The sequence below is a fragment of the Plecotus auritus genome (assembly GCF_963455305.1).
Source record: "Plecotus auritus genome assembly, chromosome: 8".
In the NCBI taxonomy this organism is placed as follows: domain Eukaryota; kingdom Metazoa; phylum Chordata; class Mammalia; order Chiroptera; family Vespertilionidae; genus Plecotus; species Plecotus auritus.
In genome coordinates this window covers 26,335,087-26,350,564 of record NC_137782.1, presented here as the reverse complement: position 1 = coordinate 26,350,564, position 15,478 = coordinate 26,335,087, and the positions used below count along the sequence as shown (strand labels likewise).

At 46.6% G+C, this 15,478-nt stretch overlaps 1 protein-coding gene across 1 annotated transcript; it reads left to right on the top strand.

The window, feature by feature from the left end:
* Positions 1 to 4,685: 4,685 nt before the first annotated feature.
* Positions 4,686 to 11,268, top strand: LOC308256364 (WAP four-disulfide core domain protein 5-like). Its single transcript, XM_080684608.1, has 4 exons — positions 4,686 to 4,812; positions 9,892 to 10,032; positions 10,130 to 10,270; positions 10,652 to 11,268. The coding sequence occupies exons 1-4, from the start codon at positions 4,728 to 4,730 to the stop codon at positions 10,654 to 10,656; spliced, it is 372 nt and encodes a 123-aa protein (XP_080540734.1). The 5' UTR covers positions 4,686 to 4,727; the 3' UTR covers positions 10,657 to 11,268.
* The last annotated feature ends 4,210 nt before the right edge of the window (positions 11,269 to 15,478 follow it).

The window sequence follows — 15,478 nt, the reverse complement described above, 5'->3', positions numbered from 1 at the left end:
CACACCTACAACATGTTTGTGCCAAGGTAGTTGAACTTGAACCTCACTGAGCCTCTAGAGGTAATAGAGAAAGAAGTTGAAAGATATCACAGGGAAGTAATGTGGAACATTGTGGGGAACAATTCATCTTTTTTCTCCAACAAGTAAATAGGAGGAGGAGGAGGAGGAAGGGAAGGAAGAGAAGCTGGAGTTGAAGGGAATGTTTTAGATTAAAGAAATATACAAGACATGACAACCAATGCAACGTGTGCACCTTGTTTAGACTCTGACTCAAACACACCAGCTGAACAAAGTCATTTTGGAGACAATCAGGAAAACAGAATACTAGGAGAATACGATGTGATAGACATCACCGCTAATTTTGTTAGGTATGATGAAAACATGCTGACTATGTGAGAAAATGTCCTTATTTCCTTGAGATTCATATTGAAGTATTTAAGGGTAAAATGTAAGACACGTTGGATTTATTTGAAAGCATTTCAGCCCAAAAGGGGTAGGGAATATACATGAAGGAAGTGTAAAATGTTAATTTTTGAGACTCTCAGTTATAAGATGAATAAGTTCCAGGGATCTAATGTCGAGCATGGTGATGACAACCATCAGTACTGGATTGTCTACTTGAAGGCTGCTCAGAGTACATCTTTAATGCTCTCACCATGACAACAACAACAAAATGGTAACTGTGTGAGATGAGGCAAGTGTTACCTAACTTACTGTGGTAAGTATTTCATAATACATACGTGTATCAAAGCATGACAATGCACACCTTACACTTACACAATGTTATATGTCAATTATATCTCAATTAAGCTGGGGAAAATGTTAATTGTTGAATCTGGGTGAAGGGTATATGGGGCTTCCTAAAAGTATTTACTGTTCTTTTGTGTATTTTTAAAAAATTTATGATAATTTTTTTTACAAAAAACAAGATTTATTTTTGGAACTTAAGAAATGATTTTAAGGTTAATATGGGGGAATGAAATACTTGTGACATGGATGATTGAAAATGCAGATTAATGAAGGGTAACAGGACACGGTCAGTCCCTAAAATGTATTGTGAAGCTGCAACAATTACAAGCAGTACAGGCAGGAGAATAAATAGTCAAAAAGAGAACAGAAAACCCAGAATCAGTCCATTACATAGAAGACTTGAGCTTTTGATAAAGCTGTGATTCCCAACCAAGGGCAAAAGTTTAAATTATTTACTAAATGATACTAGGACAATTGCTTAATAACTTAGAAAAAAAGCATTTCCCTATCTCACACCCCATGGCCAAATAAATTTGGGCTGGATTAAAGAATTAACATGTTTTTCAAAATCACAAGAGAGCCCAGCTGGTGTGGCTCAGTTGTCTGGGCATTGTCGGGTGCACTGAAAGGTTACCGGTTCAACTCCCAGTTCAGGGCACAGGTCCAGGTTATGAACTCGATCCCTGGTAGGCAGTGTGCAGGAGGCAGCCAATTGATGTTTCACTCTCACATCCATGTTTCTCTCTCTCTAAAAGAAAAAAAATCAATTAAAAATCACAAAAGATCCCTGACTGGTTTGGCTGAGTGGATAGAGCATTGGCCTGCAGACTCAGGGGTCCCAGGTTCGATTCCAGTCAAGGGCATGTACCTTGGTTGTGAGCACATCCCCGGTAGGGGGTGTGCAGGAGGCAGCTGATGGATGTTTCTCTCTCATCGATGTTTCAAACTCTCTCTCCCTCTCCCTTCCTCTCTGTCAAAAATCAATAAAACATATTTTTTTTAAAATCACAAAAGAATGATAAGTATAGTGAATAATTATCTGGCATTGGAGTAAAAGTGACTTTACAGCATAAAAACAAAGGGAGAAAATACAAATGAAAAGACTGAGCTAACTACCCTAAAACTGAAAACATTGGTACAAAGGAAAAGAAGAGGATAGAAATAAACATTTATCAAGCTCATCTCATTCAAGTCTCAAAACCATCCTATAAAATAAATATCATCTCTATCTTATTATTTTTGTTTTATAGAAGAGCAAACATGTTTAGAAAAGTTAAGTAACTTGTTCAAAATCACAGAGCTCGAACTGGGGGCACTTGTATTCAAAGCCAGGTCTGCCTGACTTCAGCTTACATCTGCTAACCACCTTCCCATACTGCTCCTTGTGCATGACAAGTTAGTAGTATCCTTAATGTATAAACAGCTCTTAAAATTCCATAATAAAAATAAAGGTTCCCCAATAAAAACGGGCAAAGTACAGAACCCGGCGGAAGAAGAAGTACAAGTGGTCTGTATAAGTATATGAAGAAATGCTCTCCCTCACCCAGATTCAGAGAAAGGCAAATTAAAATGAGACTGTTTTCCATTGGCAAAAATTTTCTTTCATTCTTTCTTTGTTTTAAGGCAACATTTATTGAGCCCTCAGTGAACAGGAAAGACACCGAATGGCCCTGGCCCTGCTTTCAGAGGTGGTGGAGGGGCCTCTGAGTGCGTAAAGCATGGTAGGAGGCAGTCTCCCACGCATGCCTGGTGCAGGGCTCCGCAAGGCCTTCCCGAGGAAGAAGCGCTGCCAGAGGCTGGTGAGTAGCGCCCACTGTGGCTCATCTGGGAGCAAGCAGGCAACATGGGCCAAATGGAACCAGTGGGGAGACAAGGTCTGCCTGCTCCACAGATGGTTGTGTGCCGGAAGCCAATTCCAGCATGTCAGCAGGGCTGAATCGTCTGGAGATGGCTGAGGGCATTTCCCCAAACCTGAAAGGGATGCGTGAATGATTGCTTGCTGCCAGACAGCGCCTTCTCCTCGAGCTCCTCCACTTCCACCAGGTACCGCAGCACCCGCTCCTCCCGGGAACAGCATGGTGCCCACCAGCTCCGCTTGGCTCCAGCTCCGCTGCCTACTTCTTGGGTAACAGCCTGTATTTGGTGAGCAGATCTGTTAAGGATCTTTGGTTGCAAGCAACGCAACTGCATTTTAGACCATTCTCTAGACTACTGCCTTCCCTGTTCAGGATTTTAATGGAGGAGGGGGCAGGCTAGAGGTTATGGAAGTGTTCAGTGGCTCCAACCTGGGTCAGATGCCCTCCCCTGTGACAGGGGAAGTATCTGGTGATGGACAGCCAAGCAACATTACAGGAGGTGGGGCCTAATGACTCCACCAAAGGAAGGGATGCTGGACAGACAAACACAGGAAGTGTCTCCTACAGAGCTGGTGGAGGCTTTCACACACCAATTTACTTCCTTTTTTTTTTTCAAAATCTAATTTATTTTTCTTCAGGTGTACAATTGTATAATATGCCCGGCTGCAGTGGCTCAGTTGATGAGTGTTGACCTATGAGCTGGGAGGTCACAGTTGGAGTCCCAGTCAGGGCTGACCCCTGGGGTGGGGGGGTGCAGGAGGCAGCCAATCAATGATCTTTTCATCATTGATATTTCTATCTCCCTTCCTCTCTGAAATGAATGAAAATATTTTTAAAAATATTCTATAAAACATCATCTGTATATTGTGTTGTGTTCACCACTCCAAGTCAAGTCTCTTTCCATCACCACTCATTCCCCCTTTACTCTCTCCTCCCGCCCCTCTCCCCTTTCCCTTCGGTTATCACCATACTTTTTCATTTACTTCAGGTGTGGGCTTTCTGAAGTGCAATTTCAGGATATTCAAAGCCTGAAGCACTGTCCCACCCTTTGACGTTGCATTTTTGTTTGTTTGCCTGGTTGTTTCTGAGGTTTGGTTCTTTTCTTATTGAGGTGTAATTGACATGTAAGATTATAGTAGTTCCAGGCATACAACATAATGATTCAGTATTTGTACATATTGCAAAATGTTCACCACAATAAATTTAGCTAACTTCCATCACCACACACAATCACAATTTTTTTCTGTGATGAGATCTTTTAAGGTCTACTCTCATAGCAATGTTCAAATATTCAATACACTATTATTAACTATAGGAATCATGTTGTACCTTACAAACCCAGGTCCTATTTATTTTTAACTGGAAGTTTGACTGACCTTGCATTTCTAATTTGACAAACTTACCCCACGAAAATAGAGATCTAACTCAAAATGTATGTACAAAGATTGTTGTCACAGCTTTACTTATGAGAGTGAAAAAAAGGGGGGGGGGAAACATGTATGTTCCATGAAAGGGAACTGGTTATATATGTTTTGGCATATCAATCTTGCAAAATACCATGTTGCTATTAGAAATGAAGATAGTGGAAAAAAGAAAAAGAAATAAAGATATTGGAGGACACTTCATCACCCAGGAAAATGTCTAGAAAATAATCTTAATTGAAAAAGCATTTCTTTAATATACAGGTGTATTTCAAATCAGGGAAGAAACTGCCTCATAAAATTCTCCTTCTAAATAAAGCCTCCAACGGGATGCTAGGATTCAAAAAGTAGCATCAGATCATAGACTATATGGCCCTGATTCCTGAGAGATTAGGAGACAGCAACGAGGCCCAACGAGGAACAAGACTTGCTCAAGATCACAGCCCAAGCCAGCAATACAGGCAGGCCTGGATCCTAGCCCCAGCACCCAGGTCCTGCCCCCACCCATCATCCATTCTTGCAAAAGCACCCTTACATTGAGGCTTTCGGGCAGGGGGTGGGGCCAGGATGAGGCAGCCACCAGCAGCCACTCCATCCACCCCCTTGGCTTCCTTCCCTTAGCTGCCGTAGCCTCCCTGGGGCCGCAGGTGTTAATTTAGGGGCCCCTGGGCCTGACCTTATTAGGTGCCGCAGCAGAAATATGAGGGCCTGGAACCTCCTCCTCCTGGTGGGCCTCCTGGCTTTGGGGAGCCAGCTGCCCTCTGTCTCGGGCAGGAGGAAGGGAGGTGAGTGTGTGTGGGTTCCTTTCCTCCAGGTACCAGGTGGTTTCTGCCTCTCTGGGGGCCTTAAGGGTTGGGGGAGGCAGGTAACGCAGTGTGTGTGCCTGTGTGTGTGCTGTGATGCCTACTCAGTGGGCATGCTTTCTTGTGCCCGTCAGCTTGTCCATGTCTATGTCTGTAAACATCTTCCTGCCAGTTTCTCTGTGCTCATCCGTGCCTGATACACAGCTGAGTGTGGGGTTCTGGCTGCATGCATGCCCATCTCCGTGTACATGTGTATTTTGGTGCCTCTGCGGGCCAGGGGACAAATCTGTTTGTACCCCTCTGCTCTGGTGGTCTCCACGGAGGTGAATGGGTCTGTGGGTCCACATGGCAGGGAGATGACCTTTCCTGTCATCCTCCGTGGCCAACAGGCCGCGCCTGGTCTGGCTTCTGTCTTTCTCAGGCCCTCTCCATCCCCCAGTCCCATCTGTGGAAGGGACTCCTGAATTGTGTAGGGGTGTGGTTTTTTAAGATCTGGATCTGGTGGGAGGAAGCTCTAGTCCTTCTTCTTTTCTCCCGCCTCCCCACCAAAAGGCTGGGGCTGACCTGTCACCAGGTAAGGGAGGCCAGGCTGCTGGAGTAGTTAGACAGGTGCCTCCTCATTTGGGCGAGGCCTCTACTTCCGTACCCTTCTGGGCTGGAACACTCTGACCTACATACACCTGTGCAGCCCTGGCCCTGCCTTGGGAAGGGGACAGTAGCGGGGACAGCTCCCCTCCTCCATAGGGCCCTGGGGAGCAGTTCCCTGCATCCTCTGTGCCACCTCTAGCCTAACTGGAAAAAAAAAATGTTTTTACTGATTTCTTAGAGCAGCCGTCGCCAACCTTTCAGACCTCATGGACCACCAGTGGGTGACCGCTGTCTTAGAGAGAGAAAGGAAAAGGTGACAAGAGAGAGAGGGAGAAACATTGATGTGAGAGAAACATTGATTGGTTGCCTCTTGTATACACCCCACCTAAGGATTGAACCCCTAACCTGGGCATGTGCCCTGACCAGGAATCAAACGGGTGACCTTTCAGTGCATGGGACAAAGCTCAACCAACTAAGCCACACCAGCCAGGGCCCCTCTAGCCTAACTTATGCCTTCCTCAGAGGCAGGGCTCTCCCCCTGGGGATGAGCTGATTTGGGGAGGAGAGTGCTCAGAACTCCCAGGCTGAGGAGGGAAGGGTGCTGGCAAGTTTCAAGGCCAGACCCCATGCTGGCTGTGAGTCACATGCCATCACCACATTCCTCAACTATTTTTGTGCCCATTTTGCAGATGAGGAAACCGAGGCTCAGTGGGAAACCACTTGCCCAAGGATAAAGACGGCCTCTGAGTCAGTGTCAAAGGTGGCTGCTGAGGGCAGGTCTTTGTAATCAGGAAGACTGGCCTCCCAAACCTACTCCTTGTAATACGGGGTCTCATGCCTCTCTCAGGAGTAAATGGAATAACACATGTTGGTCGCCCCCAGTGCATCCCATCTGCGTCGTTCCCGGGTTCCCCCATGAGACCTCTGCCTGGCTCTCCGGAATGTCAGACAGTGGAGGAAAGCAGCAGAGTTGAGGGAAGAGATGTCTTGGTTTATTTTCTGTGGAAGCACAGTCACCTCTGTTTATCAGATTCCCTCCACACACACACACTCAAATATGTCTGGGTGTCTGACATAGAGGGCCGGGCAGAGTCCCTGACAGAAAGTGTCTAAAAAGTGTTTTCAAAGGTCGTGTTGTGTTCTGAAGAGACCTGTGTCTGTAGCTCTTTGCATATGGTTGTGCACATGACTGTGTGTGTATGTTCATGTCTCTGCTCACACCCATGCTACATGTTTACATATACATGACTGCATGTCTGGGTGTATGTGTAATTTCTGTGTATATGTATAGGGTGGGCAAAAGTCAGTTTGCACTTGTGAGTACACAAAACAGAGTTTATTCTTGTATTATTATTATTGTATTATTATGATTGTATTATTAGTTACTATATTATTTTCTATAAGAGCAACTGTAAACCTACTTTTCCCTCCCCTGTATTTATGTGTATAGGCATGTATATATGGCAGTATGCCTGTATATTTATTCATATGGACATATACAGGGTGTCCCCAAAAATATATACATACAATGTCTGTAGATTCTATTACTTTTTAAAAATTAATATATTTCTATTGATTTCAGAGAGGAAGGGAGAAGGAGAGAGAGATAGAAACATCAATGATGAGAGAGAATCATTGATTGGCTGCCTCCTGCATGTCCCCCACTAGGGATCGAGCCCCAACCCAGGCATATGCCCTGACCGTGACCTCCTGGTTCATATGTTGGCGCTCAACCACTGAGTCACGCCGGCCAGGCTCTATTACATTTTCAAAATGAAATGTATTTTAATAAACACTGCCTTTATAATTATTCAGAGTGTGTATACATTTTTTGGAACACCCTGTATTTGTTCATATGACTGTGTATATACATATATAATTATCTTATATATATAACTACATATAGGACACATACACACATATACATGAATAGGTCAGACCATATGAAGTTGCTATTTTTGTAGATCAAAAAAGTTAAATAACAGCATTCCATATGGTTAAGCCCATAGCTAATTGTGCTTATATATCTAAGTGTATTTGCATAGTTGACTATGTATGTGTACCTATGTCTGTGTGCATAAATATGTATATTTAACTGTGATTGGGTAGGACTCTCATTCTTTGAGTCAGCATATCCAGAAGACAGTACTGTATGGCTGTCAGTGTGTGTACATGACCGTGTCTCTGCGTACTAGCCTAACTGGGAAAAAAAATGTTTTTACTGATTTCTTAGAGCAGCGGTCACCAACCTTTGGCGGGGAACCTGGATCAGGAGGGAAGGTCAGGAAAGCAGATGAAGACTTGAGTGTAACCCACCAGACCCTCTCACACTGTCCCTCCAGGTTCTTATTCCCACCTCCCTTGCTGCTGCCACAGTTCTCACTTCCGTTCCTGTCTGTCTGTCTTTCCTCAAGGCTTAGGTCCTGGCCCTTCCCCCAGAAGCTTTCCTGGCTCTAAGACCTGACCCACCCGACTCCACCCAGTTCAGGCAGCTCCGTTTGGCCCAGCTACTTGCGGCCTGAACCCCTCTGACCAGGGCTGGACCCCAGAGAGCCTCCCAAGGCCCCTCCCAGCTCCAGCCTGAGAAGGAGAGGCTACGCAGGGTAGGGGGTCCCCCACAAGCTAAGCTGCTCTTTCTCCAGCAGGAAATGGCAATTCCATTGAAGCCAACCCAATTACTCAACTGAAGTTGACTTTGAATGCTTACTGTGTGAGCAAGGTGCCTACTATGTGTGCAGCCAGCACCCAGTCAGGCCTGGAGGAGGAAGGTGGACACCAGGAAAAGTCACAGCACTGGATCCAGCTGCCTCTGGTGGCTCTTGACCCTTTACTCAGGTGCTAGAAGGCCAGGGACCAGCTCCTGCCCCAGGGCCCAGCGGCGGCCGGAGCAGAGGGGTGGGCAGGACAGAAGGAGCATTGCCCTGGGAGATGAGGACTCCAAGTCCAGGTGGGTCTGGGCAATCACTGCTCCTTTTGGCCTTTCTTCCTCCCTCTACGTGGAGGAAGCTATTGATGTGAGCCTTTTGCATGAAATCTGGAAATGGCCCAAAATCCTAACAAGAAAAGTGGCTAGGTAAGCTCCAGGGCAAAACATTCTGGAATTGTTCAGAGGACTGCCTGAACGACCTCGCTGATACAGATCCCTGGAACAATGCCCCTGGCAGCAGTGACAAGCACAGGGCCGATGCGGCCCATGGTGGCTGTGTGGCAATGTACCAGGCTGCCAACACCTGACACACCTGCGATGCTGGGTCTCCCTTCAAAACCTTTCTTTCAAATAGTCACCGAGCCCCTAGTGTTTTGTGTCAAGGGCTGTGCGTCAGCCTAATGGTGAGCAAAGCGGGCAGGGGGGTCTATTGTCATAGCTGCTGGCCAAGTGAGAGAGGCAGACAAATAGAGACAGAATCACGAACTGAAGGAGGAGCCTCTGGGAGTGTGTGGGCTGACAGAGTTAATCTAGGGTCAGCGAGGCAGGGTCTCCTGAGGACGTGGTGTTTCAGCTGAGACCTGATGAATGGATGGAGGACAGAGCAGCAGGCGAGGGCATGGCCAACGCGAGCCCCTGCAAAGAGCAGAGGACTGGAGTGGATCAGGAGCCACAAGAGTGAAGAGGATGAGGCCAGAGAGACGGGCAGGGGCCAGGCCAGGTGCGGCCTGGTTAGCGCAGGTGGAGATTTTGAACTTCTTTTCCCCTCCCCACCCCCCATCCTTTATGTCATCTGAGTCTCAAACCTGCCCAGAAGGAGGGAGTCCAGCTTCCCATTTCATAATCAGAAAACTGAGGCTTGGAGTAAACATTTTTAGAAAGTTGCCAGCCATTCGTGACGTAGATGGACCGTGAGGGCATTATGCTGAGTGAAATAGACAGAGAAAGACAAACGCCGCGGAATCTAAAACTTATATGTGAAATCTAAAACATAAAACAAAACCAAGAAAACCAAGCTCGTAGATACAGAGAACAGACCAGTGGTTGCCAGGAGTGGAGGGGTGGAAAGTGAGCGAAATGGGTGAAGGGGATTCAAAGTCACAAGCTTCCAGTTATAAAACAAATAAGTCATGAGGATGTCATGTGCAGCATGGCATCTATAGTTAATGACCCTATATTGCATCTTTCAAAGTTGTTAAGAAAGTAGATCTTAAAAGTTTTCATCATAAGGAACAAAATTTTAACAATGCATGGTGACAGATGTTAACTAGACCTATTGTGGTGATCATTTTGTAATATATACAAATGTTGACTCATTACGTTGTACATCTGAAGCTAACATAATGTTGTATGTCGATTATACCTCTATGAAAGAATTAAAGATAAATAAATAAAAGCAAGTCCATCAAAAAAATACAAATAATAACTTGCCAAAGGACAGGCAAGAACTAAAGGGAGGAGAATTCAGAGCTGGTGAGTCCCGGGTCAGCCCTGATTCCAGAACTCTGGTCTGCCTGCAGCCGCAATATCTGGGGGGTCTCTTCCAGAGAGACATGGGGGATGTCCACCAGACGATGGGCCCTGCCTCCTATCGGTGCCTGACCAGTGCATGGACGACAGCCAGTGTCCCGCAAAGATGAAGTGCTGCCACAAAAGTTGCTTCCGCCAGTGTGTCCATAGGGTCAAAGGTAAGTGTCCCTCTCCACCTTGCTGACCGCCCAAGCCCCAAGCCCCAAGCCCCAGGGCCGAGTCTCGGGCAGGCTCACCCAGGCCCCTGTGTTGCAGTGAAGGAGGGCACCTGCCCCGAGGACCGACTGCGCTGCCTCAGCCCCATTCAGCACCTGTGCCACAAGGACGCAGACTGCAGGGGCAACAGTCGGTGCTGCCTCAGTGCCTGCGGCCGGGACTGCCGGAACCCGGTCAAAGGTATGTTCTGTGTGCTAGGCAGGCTCTTCCCGCTCTGAGCCCCAGCTCTAAGATGCCATCCACCTCAACACGCTTAATGGGATACCTTCCCAGAGCCTGGGCCTCCCTGTGGCCATTAATGGGGAAGTGGATGGGGTGTGAGGGGTCCTGGTAGGATGATGGAGGAACTGGAGATCCTTGGTTCTCTTGGTGAACTTGTCCCCGGGACCACAACCCTGAACTGCTTTGAGCTTCAGTCTGTTCTTGTGAAGGATGGGGGAGGGGAGAGTCCTGCCTTCGGAGGCCACCAGGCCTGGGCTAATGGGGTCTGGATGGGCCATCAAGCCCAGAACTCAGAGCCCTATTATGGGAGCGGTTAACCCTTTCCTTCTCTCTCCTCAGGCTAATTCTGGTTTAGGATCCGAGGCTCTGAACCTCAGGATGGGGTTCCCTGCAGGAAGGGCTGATGATGGGGCCTAGGACCTGCCACCCAGACAGCACTATCTCTGCCAGTGACAGTTCCAACCTCCTGATAAACACCGATCCATGGTGACTTCCCCTGCAGCCATCCACCAGGTTTTTCCTCCTGGGAATCAAGGTCCATGGCCAGACCTCAAAGGACTCCTCTCTGTACCACCACCACACTGAGCTCCTCATCCTTCCTGACACCCACCTTCACATCTCTGTGTATGTGTTTCTGCCACCTAAAATGCCCAATTCAGATAGGCCTTTCTGTGTGGGGTCCCGGCCCCTGCCCAGCCCCTGAGTGTATGTTCCAGCAGTTTCCGGAACATGTCTGTTCACACCCTCCCTTACACAATGTTCGCCATGCCTGCAAAATAGCGTCGTGACTTTTGGTGTACTGCCTGTACTCCTGTTTATCTAATGCTTTTCCTTAAGTGGACTCACTTTTGTATATAAATAATTTCAAAAGAAAATGTTGATGTGACTGCTATAAACAGGATAAGCAGGATCACTTGGCACAAATAGAATCCTATATAATAAAAGCCTAATATGCTAAGTGTCCAGTCATCCATTCAACCAATCAAAGAATAATATGCTAATGATATGCTAAGGCCACTCAACCAGTCGCTATGACGTGCACTGACGACCAGGGGGTAGATGCTCTGATCGTAGGTTAGCTTGCAGCTGGGTTCCGGCTGATTGGGACTGAGCGACAAGGGCCAAACACACCCTGGAGCCATCCCAAGGTCCCTCCCCAGCTAGCCAATCTCCCTGGCCCCGATCAAGCACTGGTGGGGTCCCTTGGCCTGGCCTGCGCTCTCTCGCAATCTGGGACCCCTTGGGGGATTTCTCACGCCAAGCCGAGGGACCCCACTGGTGCACGAACTCGTGCACCAGGCCTCTAGTGTGATTATAAAAGCAAATGCAATGAAAACTGCTATATTCCATTAAAATCATGTCTGATTAAACAGTATTAAAGAATGTTATTAAATTCTAGCTAGATGCTGCCACCTGCCAAGACTGTGAGTCGAAAGCCTGCTCTCTGTTGTAATAGGTGAAGATTAAAGACACATGCCTTGCCAAAACCGGTTTGGCTCAGTGGATAGAGCGTCGGCCTGCGGACTGAAGGGTCCCGGGTTCGATTCCGGTCAAGGGCATGTACCTTGGTTGCGGGCACATCCCCAGTGGGAGGTGTGCAGGAGGCAGCTGATCGATGTTTCTCTCTCATTGATGTTTCCAGCTCTCTATCCCTCTCCCTTCCTCACTGTAAAATATGAATAAAATATATTAAAAAAAAAAAAAAAAGACACATGCCTCTAACCCAAGACTCACTCTGAGTCATTGTTGGATAATGTTGCATGCAGGTACACCCTAAGGTCATTTCAAATTGCTCCACATTTGGGGAAATGTTGCTTGAGCAGTTGGGATGTCATACTTTGAGGAGGGTCTATCTCCACCATTGGATAATACTTCAGTCACTTCCATTTCTTTCTTTTTTGTTTGTTTGTTTTGTTAATCCTCACCTGAGGATATTTTTTTCTCATTGATTTTCAGAGAGAGTTGAAGGAAGAGAGGGAGGGAGGGAGGGAGGGAGGGAGGGAGGGAGGGAGGGAGGGAGAAAGAGAGAGAAAGAGAGAAACATCAATGTGAAAGAGACACATTGACTGGTTGCCTCCCACATCCTCTCCGATGGGGGCAGGGAGTGAACCTGCAACCCAGGTACATGCCCTTGACAAGAATCAAACCCATGACCCTCCAGTGCACAGGCTGACACTCTAACCACTGAGCCACCGACCAGGGCTCACCTCCATTTCTTGCAGGTCCCCATCTGTAGTCAGGGCCTGATAAGAAGGGGGGAAGTCAATGAGGGAATGACAGCCATTCCAAGGGACATTCCTGGACCCCGATAGCTGGATTCCTGGCTGTCCCTTTATCCAGGACTTGCTTGGGGAGAGGGTGGAGGTGGGCAGAATCCTCCCTGCTTTACCTGCTGGGTCACCACCGCTTGTGTGCTGATAGAATCTGGGTCCTGGGCTTCTGGGTCTCACAAGACCATTGGCCAAGGTTGGGGTTTCATATGAGCCTTGACTGGAGAAGGATCCACTTTCAAGTTCATGTGGTTGTTGACAGAATTTCTTTTTTTTTTTTAGGGCATTTGAATTTCATTCCTTAGTTCCTAGCTGGCTGTTGGTGGGAGGTTGCCCTTACTTCCTTGACTTTCCAGCATGGCAATTTGCTTCATCAAAACCAGCCTGGAGCCAAAATGTTCTGTGACCTCATCCTGGAAATGACATTCCATCACTTTTGTCCCATTCTGTTCATTAGAAACAAATCAGGAAGTCTTACTCGAAAGGGGGAGGGATTACACAAAGGTATGAATACCCGGAGGCAGACATCATTGGGAGATATTCTAGAAGCTGCAATGTCACACCCAGTCTACTTAATTCCAAAATTTCTGTACTTCATGCCACATCAAGCTTACTCTTTAGGTAAAACCCCATGGGTTCAGATGGTCCTTGAGGCCAGCAGCTGAAGGAGATTTGGGGGGAGTAGCCCATCCATGGCATTGTATGGATATATTCAGCCGCAAAGGCCCACATGCCCCTCTTCCCACTTCTATCAAGCATGAATGCATCGAAAACCCCAGCATGACCTGGGGACGAAACAGATCCTGGATTCATTCCTTCTGCCCTTTGGAAACAGATCTGTCATATCTTTTTGGAAAGAGCCTCTCCAACTCCAGGGGGGAACCCCCTGACTTTTGGGGGATTGAAGGCTGCAGACAGAGTACTAGGGCAGGAAATGGGAGACCTGCTTCTCTGCAGATCTGCCTCAGTTTCCTTGTTGGGAAAATAAGGGAATTGGCTAAGATGAGCACTAAGTGTCTCCTGTTCTTTCTAATTTTGAGGGAAGAACTGAAGTGATAAAGCCTAGAGCTGCAATGTCCAATATGATAGCCACTAGTCACATGTGGCTACTAAGCACGTAAAATGTGATTAGTCCAATTGAGATTTACTGTAGGTGGATGTGGTGGGCAGAGTTCTAAATGATTGCCAGTGACCCTTGTCCCTGGATAATCTCCTTCTCTTTGAGTGCAGGTACAACCTGTGAATATGTGTTATACGGCAAAAGGAAGATTGTCATGGGTGGGCCTGGCCTAAGCTGGTGAGCCCTTTAAAAGCAGAGCATTTTCTCTGGCTGGTCACAGAAGTGGAAGTCAGCACTCTGGTTTGCTTGGAAGAAAGCAAACATCCATGTTGTGAACTGCCTATGGGGCCACATGTGAAGAAACCACATGTAGCCTCTATCAACTGAGAGGGATCCTCAGCAGACAGCCAGAAGGAAAAGGGGACCTCAGTCCTACAACCACAGGAAATGAATTCTGCCTGTAATCTGTGAGCTTGAAAGAGAACCCCAAGCCCCAGATGAAAACCATAGCCCTGGTTGATACCTTGACTTCAACCAAGTGAAGCCCTGGGTAGAGAATCCAGCCATGCTGTGCACAGACTTCTGACCTATGGAAACTGTGTGATAATAAATGTGTACTGTTTTAAGTTGCTAAGTTTGTGGTAACTTCACAGCAATGAAAAATTAATCACTGGATTTTGAAGACTTAGTACAAAAATGAAAATGCAACATCTCATTAATAATTTATTTATTGATTCCATGTTGAGATTATAATATTTTGGATATACTGGGTTATATAAAATATATTTGTTAGGTTTGATGGAGCAATTGAGTTAATACCCTTCTCCCCAGGAACTGGCTTTTCAGGACATTTCACTATAGACATTCCCTTTGCTGAAGACCACTTTTCACTTGCGGTGACCACATTCCATTCTCTCCCCTCGGGGTATGCATAAAGAGGTCTCTGCCCAGAAAAATCCGGCCAAAAGTCCTTTAAAAGCCGCTGACTCCCCTCACTGGGTGATGGAGCCATGCAGGCTCAGCCACCTGGTATGCAGATGATCGAATAAATTCATAATCCCTTACCACTCTGGCCTCGTGCACTCCTCCTTCAGCGACCTAACAATATTATTAAGACTAATTTCACCTGTTTTCTTCTTTTTAATGTTGCTATCAGAAAACTTTCAATTATATGGGTGGCTTGCATTATATTTATTGAACAGTGCTGCTCTAGAGGACTAAGAAGTTGGTATATGACCTTGGGCAAGTCACTTCACCTCTCCAAGCCTTACATTTCTTTTTTTTTTTTTTAATGACATATTTTTATTAATTTCAGAGAGGAAGGGAGAGGGGGAGAGAGATAAAAACATCAATGATGAGAGAGAATCATTGATTGGCTGCCTCCTGCATACCCCCTACTGGGGATGGAGCCCACAACCAGGGCATGTGCTCTGACAAGGAATCAAATTATGACCTTCTGGTTCATAGGTTGACGCTCAACCACTGAGCCACACAGACTGGGCGAGCCTTACATTTCTTATCTGTGAGGTTGGAATAATAATAGCATCTACCCCACAGGTATATTTGCAGCTTAAATGAGAGAGACCTATAGAATACTTAGCCCAATATAAGTGCTTGTTAAATGTTGGTCATCATTATTAAAAACAATTAATATTTGTAAAATAGGAATCCTTTCTTGTATCCAGGTCTAATCTCCAGCACCCTCTCCCCAACCAGGCATACAGTAGGTGCTCAATAAGTGCTTGCAGATTACACAACCTTGACAAACTCTTGGTCAGCGTTCTCCCTTACCCTCACAACCCACTCGGAGGTGGGAAGCGGGAACCTCTGGGCAGG